Here is an 18,087-nt window from a genome sequence, read left to right on the forward strand (position 1 = left end):
ATAGATCTGATCTCCTTAAGATCTCACAAATAAATGGAAATTTTCTAATTTGCGGGGACTTCAACTCGCGCCACAGAGCATGGAAGTGTACCCGAGCCAATGGTTGGGGCAAAATTCTCAATGAACTTTCAGATCTGGGAAAATTCAGTATTTTGTACCCTACGCAACCCACATATATTCCGCATAACCATAAAGCAAAAGCATCAACATTGGACCTATGCCTCACTAATATCCCTAACCAGCTGGCTAATCCAGCAGTAATGCAAGAGCTTTCCTCTGATCACCTACCAGTGGTTATTAAATACTCTACAAATTTTATGCGCAATGTAAAAACATATCCGATTTTGGGAAGGGCAAATTGGGCGCTTTTTAAGAGAATTATAAATGAAAGGCTGATGGTTGAAGAGGTGGTTGTCAACTGCTCACAGATATCGACTTTGGATATTGATAATTTAATCGGCTCTTTCACTAGAGTAATCAATTATGCCTTTCTTAAAGCAGTCCCTCATAAACCTATACATCACTCCAAGCTTACACTCCCTGTACATATAACTGAATTATTTAAAACAAGAAATATTATCCAAAGACAATGGTTTAGGTCACGTCATCCATTATTAAAATCAAGATGTGATCATTTAAATTACATCATACGAAAAGAGCTTTTCATTTATAATAATGCAAAATGGAACAATAAACTTCAAAAGCTGGATAAATGCAGCAAACCCTTTTGGAATATAACCAAAGCAATTAAAAAAAGAAAACAAATTGTTCCGTGTCTAAGTAAAGCTGATGAAATATACGCTTCTGGAAAAGAAAAAGCGAATATTCTTGCTGATGTCTTTCAACTGAAGCATAATCTGACACATTCATATTCAAACCAAAATACAATTGACCAAGTCAAAATATCTTTACAATCTATAGCTGAAACCCCAAACAACATCGCAGAAATTTGTAGAGTCACTTATCCAGAGGTTTTTTCAATTGTAAAAGCTCTCCATACTAGAAAATCTCCTGGAATTGATGGAATACCTAATATATCCTTGAAAAACCTTCCTACAAGCGCCATTAATCATATTGTTAACATTGCCAATCACTGTCTTCAGGCAGGCTATTTCCCACGGGATTGGAAGATAGCAAAAATAGTTCCAATTCTCAAACCAGGAAAACCTCCTGATAACCCTGAAAGCTACCGACCAATAAGCCTATTAAGCGGATTGTCCAAGATTCTGGAAAAATTAATTAAATTGAGATTGGTGAAATTTTTGGACATACACAACACACTACCAACGGTACAGTATGGTTTTAGAAATGGTCTAAATACCATACTGCCGACCTTAAAACTAAGAAATTATATTAAAGAAAGTATCCAATCCAAACAATCTGTAGGGCTGGTTACACTTGATATTGAGGCTGCATTTGATACTGTATGGCATGACGGACTGTTGCACAAACTAAAGATGATTGGAACTCCCATATACCTCATTAAAATAGTTCAAAATTTTTTGACACATCGATACTTTAGCGTTAATTTGGACAGTAGTCAATCTGCTAGACGAATTTTAAATGCAGGTGTGCCACAGGGTTCTGTCTTAGGACCTACATTGTTTAATATTTTTACACACGATATTCCACAAGCTACAAACTGTGTACTTTCACTGTTTGCTGACGACGCCGCTGTCTACAGTGCTGGTTTCTCGTACAGCGAGATAAATCAATCCATGCAGAGTTACTTAAATGAATTAGACATATATTACAAAAAATGGAAAATTAAAATTAACCCTAATAAAACGAATGCTATATTTTTTACAAAAAGAAGGAAACCTCGTTATCTTCCTGATAGACAGTTGCGAATACTAGACTCTCCAATACAATGGGTTGACAACATTCGATATTTGGGTATAATTTTTGATAAAAAACTAACATTTAAATACCACATCAACAACACAATTATGAAAGTTAATAAAATTATTTGCACACTGTACCCTCTAATAAATCGTAAATCTAAATTATCAATATCCAATAAGATCATAATTTTTAAAACAATTTTTAATCCAATATTAATGTATGGGTCACCTGTTTGGGGTAGATGTGCTCAAACTCATATCAAAAAACTTCAAATATGCCAAAACAAGCTGTTAAAATTAATAATGAACTTACCTTATTACACAAACACTAAGTACCTACATATAAAAGTAGGTGTACAAAAAGTTCAACAAAAAATACAATATTAACAATCTTTTGTTTCAAGTCTTAGTTTTTTAAGTTAGTTGTAAGTCAATTAAGGTTTTTCTTCTCCCTTGTTTTCCTTAATAAATAATAAATATTGTTATACAAAAAACTAAAAACAGGTCAACTAGACATAATTAATAAATATTTCAGATGAAAGCCTTAGCTAAACACTGTAAATACCTAATTATACCATTAGCTTTAATGAAATGTACATATATATATAAGGGATAAAGCACAAATAAATTAAATTAAATTAAATTAGGCATTTTTCACATTCTCGGCTGAGGTGGAACGAGATTTATAAATAGCATTCTGCGCACCTATAATTTATGGGTCACTAAAAGCTTTTTAGGAACCCATAATCATAAATTTACAAGCAAATAAAGAAAAAGCTTTTAAAACGAATGACATTCTATAGTTGGCCCTACAATCAAATATTCGGCAGGGCTCCGAAAAACTAAGCCATCTCATTTCGGCAGAGATATAACTAATTATTTTATTTTATGATTACAAGTTACTGAACAGAAATTCATTGTGTTGAATTTCTTAAAGTCGCGTCATCTTGATTTTTCCACCGTGCAGCACTGCTCAAAAGTTTGTTGGAGCATATTAAAAGGACATTGAATGTGCGCGGGTGGGATGTTCGGTGGCCAAAAGCTGGAGGAGAAGGGGCTCCAGTTCGGTCGCTTGGTTGGTCGGATGGTCGGGCGTTGGCGTTGGCGCTTGACGGCATCAACGTCACGCAAAAAACCGAAGGGAAACCATAAACTCAAATTAATGACCCCAGCAGGGGCAGCCGGGTGCCCTGCAAATGGGGAAGGGATGGGGTCGAGTCGGAGACAACGGACAAATGCTGAAAGGCGAGACAGAAGCCAATAAGAACAGCAAAAACAACAATGCCGCAGCGGACCAAAAATAATAATACTAACAACAACAGCAGTAGCCATCAGCACTACCAAGACGAAAAAGAGCCAAAAGAAGTTGAGTTCTGGGCGTGATTTACCGTTAACAGTCTTTTTTTTTGTGTTACTGTTGAAAATTAATCTTATTGCAGGCGATTTCACTGCGATTTTCACTGCACCGCAACTCAGTGCAAAGCGTATAGATGGTAGATATATAGATATATACAAATTGGAGCTGCTCCGGAGCAAAAGCGGCAGATGGTCATGGCGAATCGTTTGGAGCTTCAGTTGGCTCACTTGGCTCCGTGATTATGCAGTCGACGTCGCTGCCATCGCTGCCATCGTCGTCGTCGTCGTCACAGTCGATTTGTTGTCAAACTGGTTTTACAAATATTTTGCGTTAATCTGGAAGCCCCAGCGCAGCGATGAGGAGGTTAGGCCATATACCATATAAGAAGGGGGCGCAGCAGCACCGCCACCAGTTACATTGCAGTCGAGTAAAGCTCAGTGAAAGTCGACAGTCAGTCGTCGTGGTCGTCCCACCAATCCCCCCCCTTTTGCCAGCCATCCAGCTAGCAGCACATTCAATTAAATTTAGTATAGGTATAGGTTTAGACATGACTTGGCTTCCCCCTTTCCTGGCATCAGAGCGCTCATTCATGGCTCGGTATTTACAGCCAATTATGAGACAAACAAGTCCAGTTCGCCGTTTGGACGATGTCAGCGTGACGCGAACCAGAAAACTGCGGACTCAGAACCAATATATGGCCCATGATTTCTAATTAGGCCCACGAAAAAGATATATAAATGCAATGGAGTAAAAGAAAATAGATTTTCCACTAACTGCCATGTCTCATCTTCAATAGATCTTGTTGAAAGTGTATTGTGTCCGAGTAAGCTCTATTTTCCAACCCACTTGGGCATTATATATATATATTATCCAGCACCATTAGCAGCCACTTCAGTTTGCCGCACTTGACTTACCTGGGCATTAAAGTCGAATAGGTACTCCGGGCGCAGCGGACACGGCAGGCCGCACTTGCAGGTACCCTGTGTGAGCAGATAGTCCTTGATCTGGAACTGCGTGCGCAGCGTTTTGCCCGAGGGGCTGGAAAAATAAGGGGTTAAAGAGATAAATGCATTAGTTGAGGAACGGGCGTGATTAATTAAGTGGCGGCAGTCATGCCGTTATTCACCAGCTAAACGCACAATTTGTTTTATGGAAATTATGCAATTACCGAAGAAGGCCAGAGCTTTTGAGCACCCAGAAAGACACCCACAAAAACCCAGCATAGTCGACTATCCCAATATCCCGGGGGCAATTAGCCGCAGTTAAGTGACTGACTACAGAGGCCAATGGATAATGGATAATGGTCGTCGAGTGCTTGATTAACAGCTCGTTGCCATAATGGACATTAGCATGACAATGTAAAGTGATTCGCGCATAAATTAGTTTCAATCGCAACCGATCGCACATGGTGAAAACTTGTTTACGTTTGCGTAGTTAAATAAATGCGTTGTAAACTTATTTGCGACCCCTTTTGCAGGGAAACTTTTCTGCTTTATGATACAGTTGACATTCCTTAAGGGCTTCGGATTCAGGTTCAGAATCTGCGACTGGAATTTCGGGGCAATTCCGATATCTGTCTCGAGAAAATGCGCATGAGAAGCGACGACAAAGGAGGAAACTCCGCATCTGCGAGAACAAAGGCGATCTCATACATATGCACATATTTAGCGATTCGAAAAAAAAACGCGCCTATGCGCCATAAAATTATGAGAAGGCAAAAAATTGATTTAAATTTCGGTCATTTAATGCCTAAAAAGGAGGGAATGCGACCGAGACCCGGTGAATCCAGTTTTAATAATGCCAAGCCCCTTTTGCGGATGGGAATGGGCGGTTGTTTTCCCTTCGCAACACAAGTTAACCCTTTACAAAAACCCGCTCACCATCGCCCCCTTCCCGCCAATCAGGCCACGCATGACCGCAAATCTGCCGACATAAATGTGTTGTTGTCGCATGAGCTGGGGGTTATACTTCGATTTAAGTGTGTGCGCATAAAAAACAGCACACACTCGGTACCGTACGCAAAATAAAGAACGCAAAAATCAGGGGGGAAAAAACGTAGCTGCTTATTAATTGTAAAGTGTGAGCACGTTGAAGGAATCAAGGGCGCTCATGATGACGCCGCCGTCCAAGGAAAGCGGTAGCTGGAACCGAATCCGAATCTGAATCTGTATCTGAGGCACTCGAACTCGGGGCACTGATGCCAGGGCTCAAGTTCGCCGCCGCTCCGCACTTCCTCTGACCCTGAAGTTCTGTGCAGGTCAACACAGCGAGAAAATTATTAGTAAATCGAAGCAAATTTAGTACAACTTTAATCAATCAAAAGTTAAAAACATAATTAACAAACCTATACACTGATTATAAATTAGTTTATATATTAAACAACAATTCCAGAACTTAAGCATTTTTTCTCAGCGTGTTGCCGTTTCAAGCCTTATGGGAAATCTGAATAATGCATGAAGTGTGAAAGCGGCAAGGGCATTAAATGAAACGACGACGACAGCAACAGGAGCTGTGAGCTGTGTGCTCCGAGCTCGGTGTTCGAGGAGCTGGCAGGAGCGGTAGCCGGAGGAGCAGGACAGCAGGGACAACAATATAATTGAGCGACAGCAACATACAATAGCAGCAACAGCATCGAGAATCGTGTTACGGGTTAAACGAGTATGCGAATTGTCAATTGAGTAGCCCTTTTAGCTGGCCAAACAGGAGATGCCTTCGCATCTCATCCCATTTCATCTCATCTCATCGCATTTCATCCAAGTCCCAGTTACCAGTTGAGAGTCGCAGCGTCATCAGCATCATCATCATCAATGGGGTAAAGGAAAAAGGAAAAAGGAAACTGGTTCTGGTTTGTTTTATTAATTATTTTTAACTACTTATGAGGGCAAGAGCTTTATGAGCGACCCAGCCACGTTCGAGATTGGAAAAATCGATGGCAAGTCGATTGCCAGACATCACGAAGGACACTGAGAACGAGACAGGGATAGCGAATCATCAACGCCAAAAGCTTATGGCTCAATTTGTATGCAGCTGGCGTGGCAAGGGGCTTAAGAGCCCACCGCTTGCCACTTACAACCGCCTTTGAGGCAGTTGTGGCAGCAGGGCAAACACGCAGCAGGAATCGTGCACGCGGAGAAATTAATGCGATTCAGGGCGCAGTTAAATACACATCGTTGCAGCTCACATGATTGCAATCCTTTAAAGCCCAATTAATGCCATCAACATTGTGGAAAGTGACATTGTTTGGGTTAAATCAAAACTCAAGTAAACTACTCACTACTATGATTTAAGCATGTTTTGGAACATATTATCTATCTACAAACTATGATCAAGCAAAAGCGTTGTATGAGCTTTTATATTTCCAATCAAAAATGTATCTTGCACTTCGATTTGCTCACTGCAGCCATCATTAGTATTTACTTTAATTTGATTTGAAAGGCTTCGAGTAATAAAGTTCCGATTTTATTCTCTCTGTGACAGACGAAGAAGTCGGCAACTCATTAAATTTGTTCTTTACCTCGTACTTTTTTGTGCGGAATTTGCGCAAAATGCGCTAATAACGTGAGTGGTGCAGCAGGAACTCCCTGCCCTACAATGCCACCAATCCCGGCCAGCTCGGGGTGGATTTCCCGCTCTGTGGCCACATGAAAGGCGTTGGGCTAACGAGTTAAAATAATTTAATAAATTATACACACAAAACGCCAAGTGCCAAAGAGTTTGCTGTCGAGTGGCCATCGCCCATCAGCCATCCATCCATCCGCTGGAAGCCACGAAACCATCAACCATCGTCTTGCTCCAACTTCATGGCTATGTGTGAGAAAAGGTGAAAGAGTTTTACGCCCCTGTGACCTTGAGTGCACCCTCGAGCCCAGAAAAAAGAGTTGAGAGTGCAGACAGCTGAGACTGCAAATGGGATTGGGATAGGGATTGGGTGTTGGCCGCCAGCAGAGACTGAGCCTATTACTAAATTAATAATCCCGAACAGCGCAAACAACAGCAACGCCAACGTGGCCCAAAGGCAGTGGGCCAGCTACGTCGTGGCGCATGAAACTGTAAAAAATTATCGCACAAAGCCAGCCAGCCAGACGGAGTCCAATGCCCGCGGAGGGGACTCAGCAGTCCGGGGACTGATGGACAGACAAGCAGGGCAGGGCAGGACTTTATCCGTTGTCCTTGTGCCGTCATGTCCTTGACAACGGGCACAAGAAAGCGAGTTGCGAACATCCAACAGCCCACAAAGCGAACGAATGCGGCCAATCGCAAAATGAATCATGCCCACGCAGAAAAAATATGATCCCAAAGGTTCCTTAAATATATATGTATATATTTAATATATAAATATTATTTTATGATTCGCTTAAAATCAATTGACTGTAGACTTCATTAATTAAGTTGTTAAGTCTAAGAACATTTCGTTTAAATAAGCAAAGATACTATAATTTTATATCATTACTTATACATTAAACTGTTATCCAGCCAAATTATATCTTCCGTTTAATGCGAAACTCCGTCTCGCCATTAGCGGCCAACTCCCATGAGCCAAACAAGGCACTTGGGGCGAAACTTTCCGCGGTTTTCCCACGATATCAGCAGCGACAAATTCGCATGGTGGGCGTTGACCAAAGTCAACGAGTCAGAGAGCCAGAGCTAAGCTGGCGGATTCGCAACAAATGCCTAAATGTGAGTAAAATAAACACATTTCAAAGGTCTGTCCGTCTCTTTATCTGTCTGCCACTCCGGCTGAATGACTGCCCGACTGGGCTAACTGACAATGGAGCGCAGTTGGCCTGGGCCCAGGCAAACGGCAGAGGGACCAACTGCTGATGCAACCTACGCGGCCGCTGAAAGGTTCATCCCGTGGCGGGAGGGAATGAAAGAGCAGGCCTCGTGGCAGGGTGCACATCCACACCGACGTAGACATACACATGCATACGGAGTATAGGAAAATTGAAAACTGCTTGCCTGAATCGCGCTGGCCAAAAACTATTCCGCATTCTTTAGCAGTTTTTCAGGCTAGCGGGGCGCTTCGACCCGCTTTTCCCTGCCTTCTTTTCCATTCGATTCGATCGCCGGCGATCTCCAGCTGCCGTTTTGGATTTATGATTTATGCGCCCGTTGCCGCACAGTGGGCGTCCTGCCTGCCTTCCACTTCCATTGCCACTCCGACTTCGAGTACGACTACGACTAACGACTTCGTTTGACTCTGACCCGGTCACAGTTTTAAATCCGCCCTCCGCTGATGTCACGTTGCGCCAAAAAACCATTTAGCACTTGTGCAAACAACGACGGTAGAGGCAAAGGCAGCAAGATTTACATGCTTGCGCAACAATTATTGATTTGGTACACAATTTGTGCAACATTCTTTCCGAGAAATAGCCAAAACGAAGCCAACGGAGCGAACTACTCGCGCCAAAGACGGAAGCTAAACAAAAAGGGGCATTCATAGAGCCAAAGGTGCTGGATTCGCTTACTTGGGGCTCTAGAAATATATAGGGTATGGTATGTTTACCCAGATTATTAGAGCATTTTAACATGGAAATCTTATATAGTAAATTCGTCATATTTAACTTCGGACTTTGTGGATATATATTTCAATTTCGTGTGACCGGTTTGACTACAATAAAAGGAGTAACTGCTCTCGGTTCACCCCTGCTTTTTAAAGCTACTTACAGAGCACATATTTTTTGCGAGTTTCAGCTACTTTTGTCACCCAAAATTCAGACTACACCGCTGGCAAACCGAAGGGGCTAACTGGCTTACGGAAAAACGAAAAAGAATGCTCAACTCGAAAATTTGCAAAGGGGGCCATGGCGACCATCCATCCGCTTGGGCAAACAGCAAATAGCAACCAGCAACACGCAACGTGGAAATGAGCAGCAGCTGCTGCTGCTGCTGTAGTTGCTGGAGTTGCTTCTGCTGGTGGTGGACAATGACAACGCTTGACACACGATGTCGTGTCGTCGCCGGGCACAAGTAAATACCAGTGGGCAAAGGACGTTGATGGCGAGGACGTGAACGTGGCAGCCAGCGGTGCCCTCAAAGCGTGTCCTGGAAGGGTAATGGCCCAGAGAGTGACTGACTGACTGGCTGGTCGTCGGTCGGTTGAGTGAAATGTGACATTGCCAGTAAATGGACTGCGTCGGATAAGCTGCAACTTCTTGACGCCCCAAACTACGTGAGTCGAGTGCCAAGGCCCAATAATCATAATCATGGCTGTCATAATGAGAATCTCAGCTCGGGGCTCGAAAAACAAACAACATGCCCCCTGGTAGCTTTCAATCTGCCAATTGAGCGAGGCATTGGCATTCGCAATCGCAGCCATAATCCGCACAAGTGGTTCGAAAAGCAGTTATCCCAGTGCCACAGACCATTCAACCAGCCAGCCAGCCAGCCAGGCAACCCTTTTCTGGGCAAATGAGCCCGGGGCAACAGCTGCGAGGGAAACTATCCCAACGAGACGAGTCAAGCGCTCAGAAGTGCCAGCCACTTATAAAATCAACAATTACCCAACATCGGCAACAGCCACAAACCAACATCGCCAACAGTTTGCACAGAGCCCGAAAAAAAAAAACGGAAAACAAGAAGAAATGCTGAAATACTGAGACTGAGCCCCCCTTTTTTGGCCCTGGGGGCGATTGGACAGCCAGAACAATTACAAGTACCCGGGCAAGCAGATATGTATATCCACATACTCGATGCTTTTCAGCATATCTGAGCAAACATTTTATTTGCGTTTGTAATTATGTGTGCTTGATGATAACTCGCAGATAATGCCAGGTAAATATTTACCCCGAGCCGTTGATGGTTGCTAGTTGTTGATGTTGTGCTGTTGTGCCTGGTTGCAAAAACATTTCTAACACGACTACTGCAATCCCCCAGACGCCCACTAAACAACATGCGCCCCCCCTACCCACTTCCACCACTTCTGACGGCTCTGACCCCGCTAACCCCCATGGACAGTGGCATTTCCTGTAGCGCGAGGGGATCGCTGAACATTTTTATGGCTTCTCGAATGCGTTTGCGTTCGCCAGACAATAACCAGATTGACTTTTAGCCCGGCCCGGCCAAACGTGCTGTAAGTGTCATGTCAGTACAACACTGCCCAGCGACGGAGCCAACAAGCAGTGCTCAACCCGGGAGATATCCTGTGGCCACAGATGTAGCCAGATACTATCCAACCGACTACTCACCTGATATAGGCCACCTCATTGTTGTTGGTCAAGCGACGCCAGCCGGGGGCCAAATTTCCATTGTAGCTAGTGGCCGTCTTCCTGTTGATATTGCCATTGCTACTGGCATTGTTGGCTTTGGCAACATTCTTGGCATAGAGCTGATTGTTCTGACTCATTTGACGCGCCGCAATTGTTGTCGACATGCAATGCGTTGCCCCAGTAGCAGCCGTTGCAGCAGCAACAGTTGCCGCCGTTACTCCCGTTGTTGCCGCTGACTTTATTGGCAACTTTATTTGCGCCTGGCGCTGTTTGGTTTGTTGCTGTTGTTGCTGCTGCTGCTGTTGCTGTTGCAAAAGGAGCTGCTGGTTGCTGGTGGGGCAGACAAATATGTGCTGCTGACTGTTTCGCTGCTGCTGCTGTTGTTGCTGCTGCAGATGCAGATTTGCTACTTGCATCATGTTGCCGCTACCATTGCCGTTTACCAAGCCAGCTGGTAATATCTGTTGCTGTTGCTGCTGTTGGTGGTGTTGCTGCTGCTGCTGATGATGCTGCTGCTGCTGCTGATGCACCGCCGCACTTGTAACGACCCGCGATACAAATTTCGTCTGTTGCTGCTGGAAAAACTGATGATGTTGCTGCTGCAGAGGCAACATTTGCTGCTGCTGCTTGAACATATTGATCTGTGGATGCTGCTGCTGCTGCTGATGTTGCTGCTGATGATGCATCCCGCTGACCACCGTCTCAGCACTCCCAGCTATGTTCAGCTTGTGCTGGTGCTGATGTTGCTGCTGTTGCTGGCCAGCAGATGCGGCGGCCATGGCGATAAAAGCAGCCGTTCAGGAGCTCCTTCGCAATTCAAAGCCTGCAAAGAATTCAAGGGAATTCCCGGATTAGTCACAGCCGAGAATAGAACATATATGGACTCAGAGAATAATCATTTATATGGAATTGTGTTCAAATAAATATAATCACTATATGTTCCATCATACTTTTCTTAAGTCGCCATACACATCCAAGTAAACCCATTTCATTCGTATAGCAAACCCCTTTTGATATTATAATTGCTTTAAAATCTTCAAAATTAAATTTAAAAATTCATTCTCTCTAGTCATGAATATATTACAATTATGCAGATTTGCAGACAGCATGAAAATTGAAATTATAACTCTGCATTCAAACAATTAACCTATTGTTATTTTCAGTGGAGGTCTTCATGTCTTTGTCTCTGCGTTTTCGGTTGACTCATTGACTTTAATCGAATGGAATTGCGTTGCGGCCTTTGTTTTGCTCCGCAAGTTGACCACTTACAAAGTAGCTGAATTGAGGGCCAATCAGGGTTTATGCGCTGCGCGTGTAATGAACATGGAAGTGGCCTAAATCTGGTTTATCCGCCATCTCACGCACAAGCACCAGCGGCGCGGCAAGAAAGGGAAAAACCACAAGGTTGTAAACCCAAAGTCGCACTTAAATAGATACTGCTAACTGGACGATCGTATAAACGACAAATCGTAGGCCGCACCTTTTGTTATTTATGCGTTGTTAAGTTTCTGCCCCTTATTCTGCTATTCGCTCACCTTTTAGCTTGCTTTTCGCTTTGCTCATTTGCCAGCATATTAAATTAATTTTGAGTTATTGTGTAAACGAGACGCGGCCATGTCATGTTCATGTTTTTTTTATGGTTTCTTTTCCTGTTGTTTAAAACACTTAATTTCACTTTTTTTTTGCAACGATATTATTTTGTATGCCACTCTGCTCCTTTTGTAGCTGTAATAATGCGACAACGACGTTTGCGTTTAGATGCGAATTGTGTTGTTTGTACACGGGTAGGAAAACATCTGTATGTTTAAAATTTATTCATATATTTTAATTAGTTTAATTAATTTACGTGGCATACAATTTGACCACAGAAAGGTGCTCTTTATCAAGGTAACGCTCATAGAAAGGTGCAATCATTAGCCATTAAGTGCTTAATAGTGTTTGTTTTGATTATTTCTTTTGGTGTACAATCTCATGACTTCATTTGGAATTCAGAAAACGAACGTCAGCAGTGGCGAATCGAGTGAAAAGTGGAGAGCAGAGAGCGCAGAGCGCGTAAAAGTAGGTGAATGGAGCATGAAGTGAAGACACCGAGGGCAGCGAGCGAGAGGAAAGGAGAGAGTGCGCGAGGGGAAGGCATCACCCACACCACCTCCCATCCACCTTTCCCTCTCTGTCGCGCTCATTCGCTCTCCGCTGCCATGTTAAGTTTAGCACAATTTGCAGACCATATTTTAAGTAGTATAATTAATGCGTGCCCGTTCGTTTGTTTGTTTGTTTGCCTCTGCTGCACGGTGGACAATACGGCACAGTGGGCAATAGCCACCACCTGCCCTGCGGTTCTGCTCCGGCGATCAGCGACAACACAAACAACACGAGAGCAAAGCGTAATGGGCAAAGGGGGGAGGGGGAGGGGGTAGAGCAGCTGTTCGCCTTGGGCAGTGGGATGAAAACGAACATTGGTGGCTATCTCGGTGCACTGGTATGGGTATTGGGCAATCGCACACATACACACAGGCACATGTACGATACGCGTGCCTATGCTGCGGTTTACTGCTGCTATAATATGTACAAAGTGACCTCAATACGCATTACGCTACAAAAGACACACAACAAACACACGACAGCCAACTGACGACTGCACTTCGCTTTGGGCTTTATTATGCACAGACTCGGATTACGCCAAATGCCAATTAAATATGAATTAATTACAACAATTTTGTGTCGCTCGATTCGATTCACGCAATATTATGGCTCGCTCTCATTCTCTCTTTCTGGCCTGCTCTCTCACTCTCATTGGCAAACGCGCACACAAAATTAATTTTTTTTGATTTCAACTTCACGAATTTTATGACTTTTATTCACTTTCATTTGCGGCCAATTGGACACATTACACACCTTATTGCGATGCGTTTGCGGCGGCGGCGAGTGCGCACATTTGTTTTGGAATTTATATGCTGTATTTAACGGAAAATCGACGAATCGACGACCGTAACTCCGTGCACTTTTCCGACCGCGACAACAACAAAATGTGATGTGACCGAAGACGGACGGCTGTAAAATGCGAAAACTACGACCTGTACAATCGATAGTTTGGTGATGCCAGATTATTCCATCGATGCAACAATCGTTAGCGGATCAGCCAACAGTATGGCAAGGCTGTTTCCAAATAACAGTGTCAATTACATTTATTTAAATTTATTTAATTTGGTATTGCACACAACTCAATCTAACTTGCCTAGGGAACTTACTCATTTAAAAAGTAAGCATACAAAATCTTTAGGTTTTCATTAGCAAAGACATGAGCCAGCAAGGCGGCTTAACAGTTGTTTTATTTGTCAAATTGAAAAGTACACAATAATTAGGTAACAGAAATGTTGGAAATATTTAGAACGCCCTATGCGGACTCCACACAACTGCCGTTGGCAACTGGACCCGGTCCCATCATAATTATCCTCATTGGATACCTACTGGTAGTTTTTAAGGCCGGCAGGAAGTTCATGGAGCATCGAGAACCTTATAATCTGCGAGGAGTGCTTAAGTACTATAACTTGTTCCAGATCGTCTACAATATAATGATGCTCCTGCCCGTGAGTCGAAATTTTGAGCCTACATCCTTTTTTTTTTCAATTGATAAAAGCTTCTTTCGTAGGGATACTACTTCATGTTGGTATTCCAACCGTACAACTTTCGCTGCATGACCGTCCTGCAGCAGGATCATCCGCTGAAGAACTGGGAGCGCTGCATCAGCTATGCCTACTACATAAACAAGATCGTTGACCTGCTTGACACCGTGTTCTGCGTGCTGCGCAAGAAGTACTCGCAAATAACGTTTTTGCACGTTTTCCACCACGTCCTGATGCCATCCGCCGGATACTTGATCATACGATTCTATGGCTACGGAGGTCAACTCTTCTTCCTGTGCTCCTTCAATGTATTAGTTCATATTTTCATGTATGCCTATTACTATGCGGCCATCGAGGGCAATACGGTGCGATGGAAGCGGTACTTGACCCTCATGCAAATGCTGCAGTTCCTCCTCATGTTTGGCCATTGCGCCTTAACCGCCATGCAGCGGCAGTGCACTGCATCGCAGGGAACCCTCTTTCTGGTCAGCTGCTCCGCGACGATCATGTTCATCATGTTCGCCAACTTTTATTTCCAATGCTACCTCAGGCCGAAGCATAAGAAGAACTAAAGCTTAAATTAAATCGAAAATTTAAGATATATTAATTTAGTCGTACGTTTTTATGAGCCATCTTTCTAGTTTTTCAAAATTGTGCTTTGTAATTAAAGATATGTATTTCAAAAAAGCGTTTTCCATTAGGGTTACTCACTACTGACATCAAATGAGTTATCGATTACGGGCAGCTCCAGTTTCCGCATGCGGTCACACCTAAAAGTGCAACAACGCGCGCGTTGTCGGCAACCGTCGAATATTTGCAATTACTCGCGAAATCAATTATAAATTTATAGTATTAAATCAAATTATTGGTGATACCTTGATGGTCTAGCAGTTCGGATCGCAAACATGTCTGCCAGCTCCTCCAGCAACGCTTGCAAGCTCTTGCTGCTCGGCCGCTGCCTGCGCGCCGTGCTCCTCAGCGTGGGCATCCAATTCCTGCTGCTCACAGTGTTCCTGCTGTTTGTGAACTTCCAACTGTTGCATCCGTTCGCCTGGGTGACGGGAACACTGCGTCTGGTAGCCAGTTGGTACACCTGGTTTGCCAGCATCCCTCTGATAGCCTCAGTCGTGCTCTACGGTGTGGTTCTGTGCCAGCAGCACTTGTCGGAGCGACGATACTGTCCAACTCGCTACCGGTGGCTCCTGCACTACGGACCACGCAAGGTACTCTTTCTGTGCGCCCACCTTCTGGTCGGCCTGCTGACCGCCTGGCTCTACACGGGCTATCTGCACACAGACTATCAGTAAGTATACATACAGTTGGTTGAATTCGGTCAATACCTATGCTTCCTTTTATTTCCAGACACCTGAAATATAAGTGCTATGGCCAGGATTGCATTAGTGCTTACAATGTCTATCTACTAGGCATCGGCATGACCGCCGGCTGCTACTACTTTGTCTCCGTTCACATGCGCCAGGAGATGTCCATTGAATTCCCCATTGTGGAGCAGTCGCGCGCGGAGAAGATGCGAGAACTGCTCTACGCCAGTTTGGCGAAATCTCTAGTAGGTTCGCTGCTGCCTACGATCAGTTACACCGCCGTATTTTGTCTTTTCGGACCCATGGTATGCCACAGACTTAGTCACATTCTCTCTGTGGACATGGACGAGCGACTGGGTGGATTCTTCGGAGTAGCCACCAATGTGCGCCTGCTTTTTTACGGCTATTTGCTGACCGCACAGATTCTGAGCAACATGCACCTATTGCGTTGCTTTTACAGCATCCTGCTCTCGGAGGATTTGCCACTGGTGGTGACTAAACCGCGAGCTGCTTTTGCCCATGAACAGGAGATAACCTTGGTAGCGGGTCTTGGAGTTTTCAATGTGTATGTGGTGCAGTGCCTTGCTGCTCATCATTTCTATAAGCTGGCGTTGCGAAAGAACTCGCCACAACGGGCAGAGATATTCCAGCTGACTGAGCCGGGCAACCGTCCAGCAAGTTGGCGCTCCCTCTGCGACCAGTGCTTGAGCATTCTCGGCAGCTTTACCGAAGAACTAATCGAGTCCATGCAGAAGATAAGTATACTCAAAGGCGCCCAGACTCTGCCAATGCCGAAGATAACCGAATCGCTTACAACTAGCTTGATGGCCGAGAAGGTGTTGCTGCAGCAATACAACCAGAAACACGGCATTCGACCCATTGTGTCGCCCAGTCGCGAGGTTGCTGTAGATCGTCCAGCGGATGGCATCCCACATTTTCCCAACTGGTGTGAGCGAGTATCCACGCAGTTGGAGCAGTCCATACAACGGTTGATACAGCGCGTTCCCGGCATTGTGTACTTATTCAACGAACCCGAAGGTGCCAAGACGACGTTTCTGCTGGCCAACTCTTTGCCCGTAGTGTATATAACGCAGGCTCTGGCTCAGGTTTGTGCGTCGTCGCTCAAAGAGGATCCATATGGAGTGGTGCAGAACGATTTGCCGGCTATCATCAAGACGATCAACAAGCTGCGAAATGAGCTGGATAAGCTAAGTAGCGTGATAGGCAACATGAGGACATCCAGCACCAGCTTCAACGTGCTTCGATGCGCAGTGCGCCGCAGTCTGTACGCCATCTGTTTCCGGTTTAGCGATTATCTGGACGATCTGCTGCCCCCTGGAGAGGAACTGCGCCAGCTGCAGGACCTGATCTGCCAGGAGTAAACCCATCCATCACTTTATACACTCATCTTGTACACTGTTTTGCATCTCTTTAGTTGTTTGTCTGCGGTAACAATAAAAATTAATAAATATAACTACAAACGTCCAATAGTTATAGAATACTATTGACTTTTATACTTAAAGTACGAAATGGTAACACGCGATTTGATCATAACTAGCACTGATGAAATGGTCTGCAGGTTGAATGTGTACAAGCGGGCAGCCTCACTGTTCCTCCATCGCCACCGCCATCATGAGCAGGGCCAGATCCTGCTCTAGCTGCCGCTTTGGTCAAAGCTCGGCTGCTTTTGTAGGCAGTGTGCTGGCAACGGCAACGGTGGCTGCCTCTCCCAGAGACTGCTCCAGCTGCACGGCCACCTCATCCAGGTGTTGGAGAGCCTCCTTGGCCTTGCGGTTGCGTCCATCCACGAAGATCTGCGTATCCAGGAAGTGCAGGGCGCGGAAGGCCATACCGCCTTGCGGGTCATATAAGCTGTCGAACTTTTTCGGATTCCTGGCGCTGGCACTCTGGTCCGGCGTGTCGGGATCGAAGGGCACGTATTCCTGAATGGGCTCCTTGTGCCACCGGAAAATGTTTCGCGAATCTGTAAGGAGTTGGAATATGATTACGTGATAATTGTTTTTGGTTTGGAGGAAATGGAACCTAGATCAGCCAGCACTCGCGTCATTTCTCGTATCTGGGCATCCTGTCGCTCCAGCCGAAAGTTCATCTCCGTCAGCATATTGGTCAGTGCCATCTTCTCCGATTGCGCCAACTCGTTTTTCTTGTTCTCCTTGATGGTTTGACTGAAAGGTGGTTGGATCAATATAGCTTTGGAATGGCTTGGGATCTCTGTTTACCAACCGTGAGTACTCGAAAATCAAAAGACCGGCTCCGATCGAAAAGATGATGAACTCGCCCAGCAGATTGGCTCCCAGCTCAATGGCCATCGCCTCGTTCAACGGTGGAACATTAACGCGACCACCCATGTTCAGGGCCCACATCTTGGTCTTCACCTCCACCCAGTTGTAGACTGAAAATGTGGGATTAGAGCCCGTAATCTCATCTAATCACATCGCACCACTTACACTGTGCGGGCGGCATGCATATGTACTTTCTGAAGAAGGGACTCGACTTGGCATTGGACTTGATCACGTTGGCTATCGGCTTGCTGACCTGCTTGATGGCCAAGATGCCGAGCTTGGCCGCCGGGAAGACGCCAATAACCATTGTTTTTCTTTACTATTGTTTTTCTTACTAATAACTATTACAAAATATTCGTGCAAAATTAGAGATGTGTTTAAGGAAGCGGTGTGCGTAGCGATGCACGATAGTGATGACAATTTGAAACTGGAA

At 44.7% G+C, this 18,087-nt stretch overlaps 4 protein-coding genes across 8 annotated transcripts in view; 2 read left to right on the forward strand and 2 right to left on the reverse strand.

Annotated features, from left to right (window-relative positions):
* The window catches only part of LOC6729301 (mucin-5AC), a 31,270-nt gene extending 17,776 nt beyond the window's left edge, over positions 1-13,494 (reverse strand). For 3 of the 5 annotated variants that reach the window (XM_039295578.2, XM_016174840.3, XM_039295580.2), the window contains exons 1-4: positions 13,305-13,494; positions 11,945-12,205; positions 10,389-11,232; positions 4,116-4,239 (exon numbers count right to left, since the gene is read on the reverse strand). In XM_039295578.2, the coding sequence (XP_039151512.1) occupies positions 4,116-4,239; positions 10,389-11,188 (924 nt within the window). In that variant the 5' untranslated portion in view covers positions 11,189-11,232; positions 11,945-12,205; positions 13,305-13,494. The remainder of the gene's footprint in view (positions 1-4,115; positions 4,240-10,388; positions 11,233-11,944; positions 12,206-13,304) is intronic. The other 2 variants (XM_044923387.1, XM_044923388.1) reach the window with 2 other exon arrangements.
* Positions 13,495-13,634: 140 nt separating this feature from the next.
* Positions 13,635-14,719, forward strand: LOC6729302 (elongation of very long chain fatty acids protein F). Its single transcript, XM_002104583.4, has 2 exons — positions 13,635-13,996; positions 14,059-14,719. Exons 1-2 carry the CDS (start codon positions 13,781-13,783, stop codon positions 14,602-14,604), a joined length of 762 nt encoding a protein of 253 aa, XP_002104619.1. The 5' UTR covers positions 13,635-13,780; the 3' UTR covers positions 14,605-14,719.
* A 63-nt stretch (positions 14,720-14,782) lies between these two features.
* Positions 14,783-16,850, forward strand: LOC6729303 (nucleoporin Ndc1). The gene is made up of 2 exons (XM_002104584.4): positions 14,783-15,335; positions 15,395-16,850. Exons 1-2 carry the CDS (start codon positions 14,938-14,940, stop codon positions 16,731-16,733), a joined length of 1,737 nt encoding a protein of 578 aa, XP_002104620.2. The 5' UTR covers positions 14,783-14,937; the 3' UTR covers positions 16,734-16,850.
* Positions 16,764-18,055, reverse strand: LOC6729304 (putative OPA3-like protein CG13603). Its single transcript, XM_002104585.4, has 4 exons — positions 17,820-18,055; positions 17,596-17,764; positions 17,395-17,537; positions 16,764-17,335 (listed from the first exon to the last, which is right to left on the reverse strand). The coding sequence occupies exons 1-4, from the start codon at positions 17,959-17,961 to the stop codon at positions 17,022-17,024; spliced, it is 768 nt and encodes a 255-aa protein (XP_002104621.3). The 5' UTR covers positions 17,962-18,055; the 3' UTR covers positions 16,764-17,021.
* Between the last annotated feature and the right edge of the window lie 32 nt (positions 18,056-18,087).

Source organism: Drosophila simulans, chromosome 3R (assembly GCF_016746395.2).
Source record: "Drosophila simulans strain w501 chromosome 3R, Prin_Dsim_3.1, whole genome shotgun sequence".
NCBI lineage: Eukaryota > Metazoa > Arthropoda > Insecta > Diptera > Drosophilidae > Drosophila > Drosophila simulans.

Excerpts from the sequence above, each read along its gene's own strand:
- LOC6729304 (XM_002104585.4), bottom strand. The coding sequence starts at position 17,961 with ATGGTTATTGGCGTCTTCCCGGCGGCCAAGCTCGGCATCTTGGCCATC. Across the intron at positions 17,765-17,819 it reads ATGCATGCCGCCCGCACAGT|TCTACAACTGGGTGGAGGTG; the intron begins GTAAGTGGTGCG and ends CCACATTTTCAG. Across the intron at positions 17,538-17,595 it reads TTGATTTTCGAGTACTCACG|TCAAACCATCAAGGAGAACA; the intron begins GTTGGTAAACAG and ends ACCACCTTTCAG.
- LOC6729302 (XM_002104583.4), top strand. The coding sequence starts at position 13,781 with ATGTTGGAAATATTTAGAACGCCCTATGCGGACTCCACACAACTGCCG. Across the intron at positions 13,997-14,058 it reads ATATAATGATGCTCCTGCCC|GGATACTACTTCATGTTGGT; the intron begins GTGAGTCGAAAT and ends CTTCTTTCGTAG.
- LOC6729303 (XM_002104584.4), top strand. The coding sequence starts at position 14,938 with ATGTCTGCCAGCTCCTCCAGCAACGCTTGCAAGCTCTTGCTGCTCGGC. Across the intron at positions 15,336-15,394 it reads TATCTGCACACAGACTATCA|ACACCTGAAATATAAGTGCT; the intron begins GTAAGTATACAT and ends TTTTATTTCCAG.